General features: G+C 41.9%; 2 protein-coding genes and 2 long non-coding RNA genes across 6 annotated transcripts; 3 read left to right on the forward strand and 1 right to left on the reverse strand.

The window, feature by feature from the left end:
• Positions 1 to 239: 239 nt before the first annotated feature.
• On the reverse strand, positions 240 to 7,254 carry LOC130701115 (sodium-dependent phosphate transporter 1-A-like). The gene is made up of 3 exons (XM_057523073.2): positions 7,019 to 7,254; positions 2,835 to 4,086; positions 240 to 2,772 (listed from the first exon to the last, which is right to left on the reverse strand). The coding sequence occupies exons 2-3, from the start codon at positions 3,091 to 3,093 to the stop codon at positions 1,199 to 1,201; spliced, it is 1,833 nt and encodes a 610-aa protein (XP_057379056.1). The 5' UTR covers positions 3,094 to 4,086; positions 7,019 to 7,254; the 3' UTR covers positions 240 to 1,198.
• On the forward strand, positions 4,083 to 7,055 carry LOC130701184 (uncharacterized). Of its 3 annotated transcripts, none has more exons than XR_009421977.1 (9): positions 4,083 to 4,395; positions 4,503 to 4,787; positions 4,860 to 5,243; positions 5,383 to 5,461; positions 5,524 to 5,661; positions 5,727 to 5,889; positions 6,040 to 6,274; positions 6,486 to 6,724; positions 6,802 to 7,055. It is a non-coding gene; the product is annotated as an uncharacterized LOC130701184 (long non-coding RNA). The 3 variants fall into 3 exon arrangements; XR_009003951.2 differs by having other exon boundaries at positions 4,879 to 5,243; XR_009421976.1 differs by having other exon boundaries at positions 4,503 to 4,813; positions 4,879 to 5,243; positions 6,802 to 7,054.
• A 525-nt stretch (positions 7,255 to 7,779) lies between the features above and the next one.
• On the forward strand, positions 7,780 to 10,863 carry LOC130701203 (uncharacterized). The gene is made up of 2 exons (XR_009421979.1): positions 7,780 to 9,763; positions 9,849 to 10,863. It is a non-coding gene; the product is annotated as an uncharacterized LOC130701203 (long non-coding RNA).
• Positions 10,864 to 11,065: 202 nt separating this feature from the next.
• Positions 11,066 to 14,164, forward strand: LOC130701111 (double-stranded RNA-specific editase 1-like). The gene is made up of 6 exons (XM_057523069.2): positions 11,066 to 11,777; positions 11,844 to 12,030; positions 12,096 to 12,565; positions 12,638 to 12,873; positions 12,940 to 13,084; positions 13,147 to 14,164. The coding sequence occupies exons 1-6, from the start codon at positions 11,183 to 11,185 to the stop codon at positions 13,476 to 13,478; spliced, it is 1,965 nt and encodes a 654-aa protein (XP_057379052.1). The 5' UTR covers positions 11,066 to 11,182; the 3' UTR covers positions 13,479 to 14,164.
• The last annotated feature ends 43 nt before the right edge of the window (positions 14,165 to 14,207 follow it).

Consider the following 14,207-nt stretch of genomic DNA (forward strand, 5'->3'; position numbering starts at 1 on the left):
ATCCTTGATAATTAATATTGTCTCTTAAAGTACACTTCTAATCACAAAAGCACACAGGATTATCTGGCGGATTCGTTAAGGTAAAATGTTCTCGACCCCTTTCAATTGCTGTTTTTAATATTTGTGATTTGAATTCGTGCTAGTGCCTTCAGTATGTATTTTTCATTCACTAATAAAAAAAGTGATTAAATGGGAGTGAAATCAAACAAGCACACACAAACAGACAGAATGGCTGGATAAGGTGAAGAGCAAAAGCTTCAAATTGCCTTGTGTGTATTGTTTGTTTGGTGAGCCCTAATACAGTAGGCGAAAGAGCACTGATACAATGCTTGCGATGAAAAATTGATGGCACTGTCTGCAAAGGATAACAATAAAAAAAATATTAAGATAATAAGCAAGATAAGTTCATCATTTAATGTTTTGAGGAGTGGAGGGATTGCGACTGCAACAGTATTATAAGTATTTCAAAGGTTTTCTAGGAGAAAATCAACGGGACAATTTACATTGAACCAAAGAAAAAAAAATAATAATATTTAAAGAAATATTTGTTTTTACTTAGGATGCAGCAAGAGTAGCAGCAATGAATGATGGTGAGGCCAAGTGAACATACATAGCTGAATTTTTTGGAGAAAATGATTGGAACAAACTGTGGGGTAACACAATATAGATGAAGAGAATATTGTTGAGAATATGGTAGGTATCGCTACTTAATATATGAGCACTTTCAACTTGTAGGCTACATTTGGTTGCCACAGCTGTTTAACCAAAACCAGGGCACATTGTGGAATATATAGCAGAGAAATATTTAGTATAGAAAATTAAACGGAGACGCGAAAAACATTAAATGGTGAACTATATGATAAGAGTACTGCAAACAAGTTTAACTCTAATTTTTTTCTGGTGTTTTGCTATTTTTCGTATTTCAGACTGAACCAAACATCAGGGTGAAAAGTGAGGCTAATTCACTGAAGAAACTAAGAAAAGGAGAAAATGGGATGAGAGTGCCATAACATAACAGATGGTTCCAATCTTGGAAGATAATCAGGTCGTTATTTACAAAACAGCCCGAATGTCTTCTATTTTTAAACAAAAAAAAACTGTATATTAAAAAGAAAAGAGCCACAAAAATGCACTAGCCCTCAATTTCTTTCTTACAACTATATAGGCACCGACTTAACACATAGTCGAGCACGTATCATCAGAAGAGATTACAGACTTGGAAGATATACATGATGGCTGCGCTCAAACCACCGGCAATGGGTACTGTCACGGCCCAGGCAAAGATGATGTTGCGGAAGAGGGCCCAATCGACGCCACCGCGCGAAGTCTGCGCCCAGCCGACGAAAACGACCGATCCGACTTTGCAGTGAGTCGTGCTGATGGGAACACCGATTTTGCTGGCCACGAGGACGGTAAAGGCAGCGCCAATTTCGATGGTGAAACCACTCGACGACGTCAACTTGGTCAAATCTTCTCCAACCGTTTTGATGACTCGTCGTCCCCAAACCCACAGGCCGATGGTGATGCCGATGCCTCCGAAGAAGAGAATGTGGAGTGGCGTTTCAGACCTTTGTTCAACGTTGCCTTCGGTGTAGATGAGCCAAATGGCCACCAGCGGTCCGATGGCATTGCTGACGTCGTTTCCACCGTGAGCAAATGCGCCGAACGAGGCCGTCATGATCTGAAGGAATGAAAAGAGTCGGACAACCTCTGGAGGATCGTCAACGGAAGCTGAAGCCAGAGTTGAAGCCACGTTGACAGTTGGCGGATTCTCAACATCCATAGTCTTCTTCACAATAGTAGCGTGCGGTACTCCTCCAGCATTAATGAGCGGAACGGCGCTGCTGCAAGGTGACAGACCGTGAATTGGCGTAGGTTGTTCGCTGTTGGGCTGGCCCTTGTTGCCCTGGTTGTCTAACCGCGTCTCGGCGATGAACGGACTCTCTTCTCCAGCCAGTGAAATGGTTTTCGGCTGCGATTTGCGGAATCCGAATCGCATCGGCTTGTGACGTGCTTCCGTCGGTTTACGTTGCTTGCCACCCTGCCGGGAATGGAGCGTGTTGGCCGGGTCCAATTCCGAGTGAACGCCATTGTATGGGATATTATCCATCGAAACATTGCGTGACTCTTCGGGCGTGATGTTGGCCGAAGAAGCTGCCGATCCAGGACCGCTGTCTCCGCCGAAAGCAAATTTAGCCCTTGTGGCTTCGTCATTGCGATGGCCTTCCGTGATGGAGCGACGTAACCTTGGCACCATTACCAACTGGACAGCCATTCCGGCCAGTAAACCGATAAGGCAGCTGAGGATAATGGTTCCCCACCAAGGGATGCGGTCAAAGTACAACAAACTGGGCCCATCCAGCACAATGGAGAAGACGTTGATGCCCAACGTTAATGCGTAGAAGATGGGCAGAGCTCTGAGGCCATATTCAAGTGGAGCCGGTTTGCGAAGAATCAATTTACGGATGGCCAAAAAGAGGGCGGAAGACATGAGGCCAGACAAGACGGGCGAGACGAACCACGAGGCAACAATCTGTCCCAGTTTGGACCACTGGACGCCTTCAGTGCCTTTGGCCACCAACGAGAAGCCGATAGTGGCTCCGACGATGCTGTGCGTTCCAGAAATGGGCAATTTGAGGAAAGTGGCCAGTATCAACCAGACGCCGCTGCCGCCGAGAGCGGCCAAGTTGCCCAGCATCAGCTCCGAATTGGAATTGTTGTAGATGCTCGGGTCGATGATGCCTTTACGCATCGTGTCCGAGACCTTGTAACCTGCCAAAACAAACCAAAAGTTTTAAAAATTTCAACGACGAAAAGGACGTTGTATTTCATACCGATGAGAACAGCTCCGGCAATTTCAAAGATGGTGGCCAGAATACAAGCCTGACGGATGGTGAGGACTTTGGCTCCGACAGATGTGCCAAAACTGTTGGCCACATCATTAGCACCGACGCCAAAGGCCAAGACAAATGAAACAATAAAGCCGAGGATGACGATCCAGAGGAGTTCGCTGTTGTAGGCGATGTCGCCAGTTCCGATGCTGGATATCACTTCGGTTACTGCCTCGGTAACCATTTCGGTAACGGAGGACATTTTTGAATGGAGGTTAAGGAAAAGGTTTAAATTACTTTTTCAAGTTTTCTTTTTTCAATCACAGTTTTCTTTCAAACAAGATGGCAAATGAAATCTTGTTCCTATGATTTCTTCAACTATCACAGCGTGTCTTCTTTCGTCCAAATTGAAAAGTAATATTCGTCGAGTTTGCAAGGAGTGTTTCGTAAATGTCAACTGAAGAAGGATGAGCAAAAATGGGGAGGACAACGAGTTCACGAGTTTCTATCCCTAATGTAGGAATAGTGATACCTAGGATCTGGTTTTAGCGGGATCTGCTGGTTAAGAACGACTTTTTTTCTTCTATTTATCTGCTTATCTGTTGTTTAGAGCTCCTCCTTGTACTAAACAAATGTCTCTTGTTTCAATTGCGAAAAAAGGGGAGCTGGTTCGGGGAAGAAAAAAAACTACTTCGGTTTGTTCCGACACAACAAAGTACAGAAAAGAAACCGAAAAAACTGCCGACTCGAGTGTCAACAGATGGCGCGATTGACTACGACGTCGTGGTGGTAGGTGAAATGAGGGCTACGGAAGAAGATGTGAGCTGCTGCGATTGGAGGCTGCAGGTTAACGAGGAGGTAGACGATGTCAAGAAAGAAGAAGCACGACTGCAGAGCAGGGTATCGCTCGACGGTTGGACTCGCGGTTCAACTGGGTTCAATGGCCAGTTCAGCAAACCCATGGCGGGTTCAGAACAACGGTGGTTTTGGTAAGCGGCTCCACGGCAGGATGTTATGTGTGCCTTCTTTATATCTTCGTCTGCGATAAGAAACCCTCCCCCTCCCTTTTTGTAGAAACACACCCCACGTCTCGGAGGAGTTGAACTTCGTCTCGGATGGCTCGAATGCAATTCAGCAAGGTTCAGCAAAAACAATCCAGAAGAGAAAAAAAAAAGGAGTCCAATAGGTGGGTTTCGATTTTTGCCTAATTGTCCTTTGGTTTCTTCTTATTACGGTTAGGTAATAGGATCCGTTCCTGTTGGAGGAAGACAAAAAGGAAAACTGGATTTAGTCGGTTGTAATATCATACACCACACGTCCTCAACTAGTCTAAATGATGTCGTCCTATTGGAATCTAAGAATCGTCCGCAATACACACTGTGGGAATAATCAAGAGTGATTCAAGCGAAACGAACCCATCTCGTTTGTCTCGACTGAAAAAAAAGCCTTTAATAATAAATGAATTTCGTTTCAGGCTGTCATTTTGTAAGAGGAAAATGGTTCCGATTCCATTTTCCGCCACGATGAAGACAGGAAACTCTTTTTTCCTCATACAGAACGAAAGGTACGCAAAACAAATTATGTTACGCTTGAGAAAATAGCCACGTATAATTTACTTGCGTGTCCTTCCGAAGATACTAAACAAACTTTTTCTCCTTGACTGTTTACTAGAAGGAAGGCCAACCTAACTTACGAATGTATGGACAGACAGATGCTATCTTCACAACTAGGAATACACAAGGGTCTCTCGTCAAACAGCGACACCTTTTGTTTGTGCTGTAAGAATGTCAAGGTTTGTTGTTTTTCTTTCATGTCATTAAGTAGACGGAAAGAACGAAGAGGGAAGGCACAAATCCCCCTCTGGGTCGCATCACCTTATAATGCGCAAAAGAATGCAATTATGGCCGACATCCAAGGTCGGAAACTGGTTCCTTCTTCCCATATTTCGTATGCTTGGTAATTTATAGTTATCGATCTTTTTTGTTTGAAAACATTAGAATCTTTCGGTTGTATTTTACGGTTATTTAGTTTTCTTTTTTTTTCCCAGTTGTCGGAATTGATGTATCATTGTACTGGAACTGCCATTTATGGTTTCACCCATAAACAAATCAAATAAAAACCCTAGTGGGGTAGCGTCTACGCCGAATAACAGTCCAACTAGTCTGTTATATCGCGGAGCCAGTTTTGCAGCTAAATGTCGACACGTCTTTCAGAATTCTTGGTGTACGTGGAACAAGACACGGTGAAAAATTCATGAAATATTTTCATCTGTCTTAATGATTATTAATTTTATAAGATAGCAGCATGACAGCGATTTTCTCGGGCAAATGTTTGGATAGCGACAGCAGTCGGCCATTGTCCTTGACCAGTTTTGGTTGTGTTCCTCCCTCTTATTCTTTAATTACACATTTGGTAAGAGGAAAAAGGAAAAAAAACACCCGAGGGAAAGGAGGGAAATAAACGCCCCTGTCTGATGGGCGAATGTGAAAAAAAAACTAATAATAACAGCAAACGTTTGAAAAAAATTAATTCATTTTGCTTTTAATTCCAGGGAAAACATTTCGTACGTCCGGAACGCGGAGAACGCAAGAAAACTACTCTCAAAACATTCGTCCTTCGGTATTTTTATGGTACGTTTCTGTTTGTATTGTTTCGCAATAATATGACTTAGTAATCGAAGCTATCTCAGCAGAGCAAATCACTCTTCGTAAAACAAGGAGGAGTGTAAAGGGAAGGAAAACGTTTTCAGGACGACAGGACATGGGACTAATATGGCCGTCTTGGTCGCGCGGAAGTGTCACGTAACCTTCGTCTGACGGCCGGGTGTCAAGTATCCATATATAGTATAGAACTTGATTGAAAGTGATAACGGTACTAGCTCTCGTTGTTTACTAGGTTTCATCGTGACCTGAATATTCTTTATGGGAATGTTTCGAGAAAAAAACAAGAATGAAAGCAACAAGAGAAATGCGGTAATGAGCAGGGAAACCAAGCCCAACGTTAGCAGACGACGTTACAGAAAATCTATAATTAGTATCCGGTTCAGCGAGAGCACGAGGTAAAAACTACTACTACTACTACTACAACTGACGTCAGAATAAGTATCGATAAAAATTCTTTTCCTTTCCATTTTTTTTTTTAAATGCGTCAAAGATAACCTCAATGCGGTTTCGGCTGACAAGTCCCTCTTATTTTCACTTTTGCGCAGGTTCGACGAACGTGAAAGATGAATAAATCCCTAAATATTCTACAGAAAATATATACAATTTCACTCACCAAACAAAAAAAAAAAATTTCAAAATATGCAGCTGAATAAACACACACACACACAGGCGCCAAGGTCTGCTGCTGGTGCCTGTGGCTTTTTCCCGAAAAGAGAAAATGTCTGAAATACGAGATACTTGGAGAGTTCATGGAGTGTGTGCATCGATTAAGATTAGTAGGTAAAACAAGACGATTGATAAAAAAATATGTGTTCAAAAACGGTCCACTGCTCTCATGTACCCACCCACAAAAACAGGATTTCTGATTCGTCTGCGATTTCTTGATTTTTGGCGACTAGTTTTTTTTTTTCTCCCAATTATTTTATTCCTAAAACGAAATTCTTTTTTTTTCTCTCTCCTATCGCTCACGCACTTTGTTTCTCTCTAACAGAAGTAGAAAAGAAGAAGAAAAAAATAAGTTTTTTGGACAGCCGCCAACGGTCTAGTTTCACTCCACGAGACGTTGCCGGCCAAGAAAGTTCCGAATGCCGGCTATTTTAACCATGGCCACAAGTTACGTGTCTTACCACTACTACTGCTAGAACGTACTTCTTGGATGCTTGTCACGTGATAACGCATCTAAAGCTCAGTCTTTTACGCGCTACATGATTCACGCTTCTCACTGCAATAGTAGGCGACTTCAGTTTTTTTGTTTTCTAAGAAAATGAATGACATTCAAACTTGTCTTCTGTTTTTCACATTTTCAGGAGGGGGGAAGAAAAAGGGATATAAGCACAAGCGAGGCGTGGTCGTCGCCAGCGGTAGCGATCAATAGAATCGACCCTCGTATGCGTGCAGTGTGCGCTCGTGGACGAGAACACATTTACGTGTAACGTGCTGCAGAGACACAAGTCAACCCACGACTGCTTATACTGTCAACCCGAAGAAAATATAATTGAATGTCACAAATGAAAAGACACGTACCGAAAAGGAATCCTTCGACGTTACTCCACCAATAAGTTGAGGTAAACGATTTTTTCTTTTGTTGTTGGGATGTCAGAGGGCGTGCGTGTGAAAGGAAGAAGAAAAACAAAAACAAATTTCGATATGAAATTCGTTCAACAAAAGTAGATTTGATTGCTGGTTAGGATGAAAAAGATTGAATGAACAAGTATAAAATAGGGAGAGAAGTGAACGAGGAGGACCGCGTGGTACGAACGACGACTCGAACCGCACCGGCGGGCTCCTCTTATACTCTCACGCGCGCGCACGGGCAGAACGTCGCCTGGAACGGAAAGGAACGTGACGTCGAGGGGGAAAAAAGGGGGAGGGGCTTGTATGGCCGCCAAACCAACCAGTGAAATCAAGCTTATTCGTCTCCCGTTGCACACACACAAGTCCCCCTCCGCCCTCCGTTCTTCTCCTGTGAGTTTAGGAAAAAATTTATTTCTTATTGAAAAAGAACTTGCGTACGTTCGACGTTCCCGAACGCGCCGACGCCGATCCTATTCTTTTGGAAGAGCTTCGCTCTTGCCTCTTCTTCTGGATTAGGGCTGTTGACGCCATCGTTACAAACCCGTGGCGTCAGGCGTCTGTTGGCCTTTTTTTTTTTTTTTTTATCCCATTTTGCGATAGTATTTGACTAAAATGGAACGAGGGATCTGGCAACGTTGTGACTCTTACATCGGCCTCGTTCTCTTCGCAAGTGTTGACTCGCTTGTAGACTAGCTTGTAGGAGAGAAAAACAAAAATTTGCACGATTCAACTTGTTTCTATGCAAACTTTTTGTTTTCTTTTTTCAAAAGGAAAACATTAAGGGAAAATAACGAATGTTTTTTTTTTTCGAAAAATAGAGAATTTATGAATATTTCTCCGGAAATAGAAACGGTGTTCATAGATGAGCGCAAAGTTCATCACTGCATTTAGCTCTTTCACCACACACGTTTTTTATAGACAGAAAAATGATAGAATACTAGACTAAAGCGCATTTGAATGGTCAAGTTAGTCCTCGTGATTTCTCGTTCGCTCAAGGCGGTTTATACTAGCGTGTGATCATGAATTGCACACGGCGTAGCATCGTGAATCGTTGCCATAAATTATTACGCCATCGAAAAAACCTCGAGTCCAATCCTCATTTCTAAGACATAAGCTTTAGTTTAACGAAGCGCATAGTTAGTTTGTTTTTTTTTATCTTTATTTGTATAAAGGTTAGACGAAGCGGCTTTGAAATGGTGATGAGGGTGGAGGCGGAGTCGAATGGAAAACGGTCACGTGACGGACTGCCGCGAGGGTCCATTGCACCACCGCCACACCACTTGCGGACCCCAACATTCGAAATGGTTAAAAAGCTTGAGAACGATGAGAATTGTAAAGAAAGAAACCAGGGGGTTTAGAATTACGCATTCAGAAGGTGTCTAGTTTTCTCTGTTTCATGACGGCCAAGAGAAAAGAATGATTCCAGTTCTGACTCGGCGTGATGGATCGACTCCATTCTCTCTTTCTCTTCGTCTCTCGCTTCCTTAATCGGAATTAGGAATAGATTATTCCCATATTTGTCTTTCAATGGCTCTTAAACTTTTCCCTATTTTCCACCTATCGGTCATTGATAAGAGCGTAGCCAATGACTAAACGAAACGACCACGACGCTCGTTTAGCTCGATAAAACCCCGATAAAAATATCGAGTACTATTTTGCCCTCAAAACTGACAAAAACGGGAACTTTCCAAATACTAGCGCTCCTGTTTTTCGAGTTTTCCTTTTCTTTTTGTTTTTACTCCTCTTCCTGCCGCAATCGCACCTTATGACAGTCGACGGGAATTTCCAAAAAAAAAAATGTTTTCTTTCTTACTTACTCTATTACTACTTACAAGGTGACTCAAACAAGGAACCTGTTTTCCTCTTGCTTTTGTTTTTTTTCCTACAAGACTCTCGTAAAACTATCGCCGCATGAGAAAGAACAAAAAGAACTGGTTTCAAGATCATTCGTCTTGATCAGTCGAAACGGATGATGATGGATTTACGATGATGACTATCGCGCTTGGGTTCCCGAACCAAATAAGACGAAATTCTCCCGCAATGCATTTTTCTGTTTTCACTCTTTCTCCCACCCACTATTCTAGGCCATACCCTTGGCCGGAAAAGATTAGTGGAAGTCATTCTCTGATCCGATATTTGGAAATCTGTCGTTTTGCTAAAGGTAAAGGGTATTTTACCGTTGATTTGATGGACAAGCACGTTAAGGACATCCATACTTAGTCAACTGTCCTTCTCATTTTGCTCTTGTTGATGAAGAGCGTGACGAGGCATTAAAGCGAAAACGAGGCCGAGGTACTGTATTGTCTTTTTGGCAAGGAACTCCGCAAAAACCAAAGTGGGCGTGGGTTTTTACTTTTTTTTTCTTGTTTTTTTTTTTTTTTTTTTTTTAATCTTTCGTTTTTATTTCACCGTTGTTCAGTTTTGCGTGATAACCTTGGAAAGTGAATGCGGTTGCCGTGCGGTCGACCGTTCTGGTTTCTGGCCCGGTATTTTTACACAATTCACACTATCAATCGACAATTTGTACTTCACGTGTAGCCACCACCAAAAGTTTCACAGCCTCAATACCGCTCGTTTCGGTTGCCCAAACCTTTTTTCGTTTTTTTTTTTCCTAATATACAACTGTTCATTGTGAAATTGCTGCTAATTCTTTTTAGCTATCTTGCACCATCATTAAGACGTAATTGAGGAAATGTAGGTACAATGAAGACGAAATGAGTCGCAGGTTTTTATCTTTTGGAAATTACGTTTGTAATTTTTTTTTTTTGTTAATACGAAGGTATCACGTGATCAGCTGCTGAAACGGGGTAACCGTTCCGGGGGGTGCACAGCGCCGGCGCCCTCACATTTTTAATCTAAATTTATGTGCGTAATTGTAGCTAATGTTCGATAACCTAGATTTTCAAAGTCGTAGCCAACTTGGAAGTGATGGATTGTGATCGCTGTAGCATGCTGAACTCAATGCCGAACGGGCGAAACGGAATCAACAATAGTAAAACAACAAACCATACGATAGGCTAATCATTGTTTCTCGCTTTTCCCCTGTTTCATTTTCGTTTTCTGTTTTCTTTTTCTTTTTTTTTGTTTTAGATTCTTTTTTAGACTGATTGACATTAGGATCGCAAACCCAAAATAAAGGAGTTCGCATCCGGGAGCTTAGGGCGGAAGTTATGGCGATAAAATCCGGGGAGGAGGTACATGGTGTTGGACTCGTCAAGCCGACAGATCGACTGTCGGCCTTCGCTTAAAAGCCGCAGTTAAATCCTGTTGCGTCATGCTATAGACAACTTCATGGGAGCGTGGAGGATTGCAAAGGAAGAACCCGGCTGGCCTGGACCAGCAGCGCACGTCCGCAAAATAAAATATCCGTCTTTCAGGGGAACGCAAAAAAGAACTCGTACTAAAAAAAAAGAAAAGGTTAGAAAAAAATAGAAGTAGCGAATTGAAAATAAAAAATAAAATGCAAAATAAAAAGGAGAAAAGTAAATCAATACCTCAAGACCTTTCGACTCCTGTCGAAGGCGCCGTTGGCTTTGGCGAGATGCAGCAGAGAAGAAAGCCAATCTCTCTCACGCTCGACTCATCATAAACTTGATCCCAGCAGATGTCTACTTGCCCCGTTGGCGTAATCACGCAGCGTTGATATGTCTTCGTCGTTCAAAAATGACACACAATCCGATGGGCAAAATACCGTAGCGATCGGAAATGTCTGTAAAGTTCAACTACCGAAAAGCTTAGTGGTACACCCACTAGATGACTTTGTCATGAAAAATCAATACACATTGACAACTTTTTTATCGATCACTCAACTTATAAAATTATACGCTTTCAAGCTAGAAAATGAAATAAACATAACAACAATAATTTATAAAATTAGATGTAGCATTACATTTTTAAAAGCATTAAATTTTCAGTTTGGAAAAGACGCTGCGGAGTGTTCCGCACAATAGCGTACTCTAATGTGTCGTGTCCTATCGAAGTAAACATTTGCTTTGCTTTCGTTGTTCACTTGAAACAAAAACTTGCGCAAAGCTTCCACATTCTTTTATCTTTGCTTTTATCGATACTGTAATACAGAACAAGTTTATACTCTATCATTAGTTGATACGTAGAATGGAAGCAGTTGCCACGGCAGTGTCGAGGCCATGGAATAGTTCAAAAATGACTAGCAAACACGACGATGAACCTCCAAAGAAAAAGCGGAAGAAGAGTACAGAAGTTGTTGTTGGCCAAAAAAATCCTGTTATGGTTTTAAATGAAATAAAACCAAATGTTGAGTATGACATCACAGCATCTGGACCCCCCCATGCAAGAATTTACTCTGCCTCGGTCACTGTTAATGGTAAAACCTATACAGCGGAGGACACCACAAAAAAGAAGGCTAAGGCCAGAGTTGCACAAATGATCTTGCTCTGCTCCGTTCAACTAAAAGACCCTAGTGTTAAAGCTCCTTTGATGGAAGAAGTGGTAGGGGAAGTTGAAGATTTTAGCAAAGATCTCTCAGAGGTAGTTTGTGACTCTGAAGATTTTTATTATTTTGAATCAGCTGTTACACAAAAAGTTAAAGCATTGCCCTTGTCAGCCACTAGTAATGCTGATCAAGCAAAAAGTAATCCAGTCTTCTATCTCAATCGCCTCAGGCCAGGGGTTAAAATTGAAATAATTAATGAGGCAGGAAGCCCTCATATGCCCGTTTATACTGCAAGAGGTAATTAGTAGAAAATTTGGATTCTTTATTATGCTAATTTGCTTGGTATCTGCTTTCCTGTCACAGTTGTGATTGATGATCAAACCTTTGAAGGAACTGGTTCAAGCAAAAAGCAAGCCAAGAACGAGGCTGCTCAAGCGGCATTGGAAAAGGCTTTCGGCTTGGAACGCACGAATCAGCCCAAGGCGTCCACCTCATCAACGATGTCATCAGAAAAAGCTTCGGAGCTTGAGTTTGGAGATTTCATAGCAAGGTAAATATTTAAATGTCTTTACATGTTGGAAGAACTTTGGGCATTACAAATCTCGATACGTATAGGCAAATTGAGAGCACTTATCAAAAGATCATGAAGGACGAGCAGCCTAGTCTGTCACGTTACAAAGTTCTGGCAGGAGTGGTCATGACTGTTGGACCAACTGCAGATGGAGCAACAGTTATTTGCGTCACTACCGGAAGCAAATGTATTAACGGTGGGCAATTAAGTATGGAGGGTGAAGCCCTAAACGATTGCCATGCGGAGGTGTTGGCTCGACGAGGCCTGGTCAGTTTCCTGTACGACCAGTTGAACTCCTTTAATAGCAACCCTTCCCAATCCATCTTTGAGCGCTCAAATGGAAATAATTTAAAAGTGAAAAGCGAAGTTCTCTTCCACCTGTACATCAGTTCCGCCCCTTGCGGAGATGCACGCATTTTCACACTTAATGAATCACTTGCCTCCCCTCTTGAAGACCTCCATCCCAACCGCCAAGGACGAGGTGCACTTCGCACCAAAATAGAATCTGGAGAAGGTTGTGTAACAGTTTTACTTTCAAATACTTAGACGTAATAACGAAAATCAATACTTCAATATCAAATTACAGGAACTGTTCCGGTTAGTGAGTCCGCTATTCAGACTTGGGACGGTATTCTTCAGGGTGAACGACTGTTGACAATGTCTTGTTCTGATAAACTCGCACGATGGAATGTTGTGGGCGTCCAAGGATCTCTTCTGTCTAATATAATTGACCCCATCTACTTCCACACCATTGTGGTCGGCAGCCTGTACCACCAAGTCCATTTGCGAAGGGCTCTCATAGGAAGAATTGAACACCTCCAGGTATTCCAACATGGTCTATTTCTATTATTACAACTTTCAGTTTTATTCTGGTATATTTAACCACAGGGCCTTCCATCACCGTTCATCTTCTCGCGGCCTGTTCTCTCTACCATAAGCACACCACCGGATCGCTTACCGGCAAAATCTCCTAAGCACAGCGTCATTTGGATTCATGGCTGGCCAGAACATGAAGTTGTTGATATAAGTAAAGGTATATATCTCTATTGTCTTTTGTTTTTGATTCAATTGTGGGATTTCAATTGGCAATTGTAGGAAAATTATTAGATGGCTCCCCATCACGGTTATCGAAGCGGCACTTTTTCTACCGTTTTGTTACACTGACGTCGACAAATGTTGAGCATCGATCACTGTTGCAGAAACACGTCAAAAACGGTCATGTCACTTACTTAAGCCTGAAACAAGCAGCTCAAGCGTTTGGGGAGGCAAAAGAGATGCTTCAGTCATCACTTGTGATCGCCAGACTGGGACAATGGATTAAAAAACCTGTGGAGCAAGACAGTTTTGAAATTCCTTTTGATGTAAGCCAATTGGTATTTAGCCAACATTCTCGTCCCGACCGTACCCCGAGTTCTCCAGATTTCTAGTTCACGGTCAAATCTTGTTTTACGCTGCATGAAAATCCTTCTGCCATCCTGGCTTGACTGATTCAATCCGATGTTAACTTGAGAAAGTTTATCGCTTAAGTGACGCTTTCCTGAGACTTGATTAGTTTGGAACATGTCTCCAGTATCACATATACACCCTATTGTTTATACTTTTTACCGTTTTCAACTGTTTTTGCAAGGATATCGTCTCGCCATTTCCAGTTGTGTGTGTGAAAGAATGCACAAACCCCAACCTTGCCACTCCTATTTTACAGGGTTCCCATTTAGTAATACGGTCCTCTTACATGTTTCCTCGTTTCATATCCGAACCTTGATGGACACAGAAACCTCATTTAAAATTTCCCTTTAATTATTTGCGCATTCGAAACGATCGAACACTTCCTCATATTTAATTTGTAACGCGAAAAGAGCATCCGCAATAAGGCATTATAGATCTTGCTGAGTGCCTAATTATTTTTAATGGTTTTTCAGACCTAAATTTTGAATCAAATGCATGCCTATTTTAACGAACGAAAGCAAATTCACCATTTCCACGTTTATTTTGAATATTCAAATGTTTCAGTATAGTTGGCTAAACTAATTGGTCCCCTAACATTTCGTTCGACTCTGCGTGGTTTACAGTTTACTCGAACAATAATTTTTTTTTTAAATGACCATTCGTCCAGCAACGTTGTCATTTTAAATTTGTAGTATAATAAAAAACAATTC

Source organism: Daphnia carinata, chromosome 10 (assembly GCF_022539665.2).
Source record: "Daphnia carinata strain CSIRO-1 chromosome 10, CSIRO_AGI_Dcar_HiC_V3, whole genome shotgun sequence".
Lineage (NCBI taxonomy): Eukaryota > Metazoa > Arthropoda > Branchiopoda > Diplostraca > Daphniidae > Daphnia > Daphnia carinata.

Excerpts from the sequence above, each read along its gene's own strand:
- LOC130701111 (XM_057523069.2), top strand. The coding sequence starts at position 11,183 with ATGGAAGCAGTTGCCACGGCAGTGTCGAGGCCATGGAATAGTTCAAAA. Across the intron at positions 11,778-11,843 it reads GCCCGTTTATACTGCAAGAG|TTGTGATTGATGATCAAACC; the intron begins GTAATTAGTAGA and ends TTCCTGTCACAG. Across the intron at positions 12,874-12,939 it reads GAAGAATTGAACACCTCCAG|GGCCTTCCATCACCGTTCAT; the intron begins GTATTCCAACAT and ends ATTTAACCACAG.
- LOC130701115 (XM_057523073.2), bottom strand. The coding sequence starts at position 3,093 with ATGTCCTCCGTTACCGAAATGGTTACCGAGGCAGTAACCGAAGTGATA. Across the intron at positions 2,773-2,834 it reads TGCCGGAGCTGTTCTCATCG|GTTACAAGGTCTCGGACACG; the intron begins GTATGAAATACA and ends TTGTTTTGGCAG.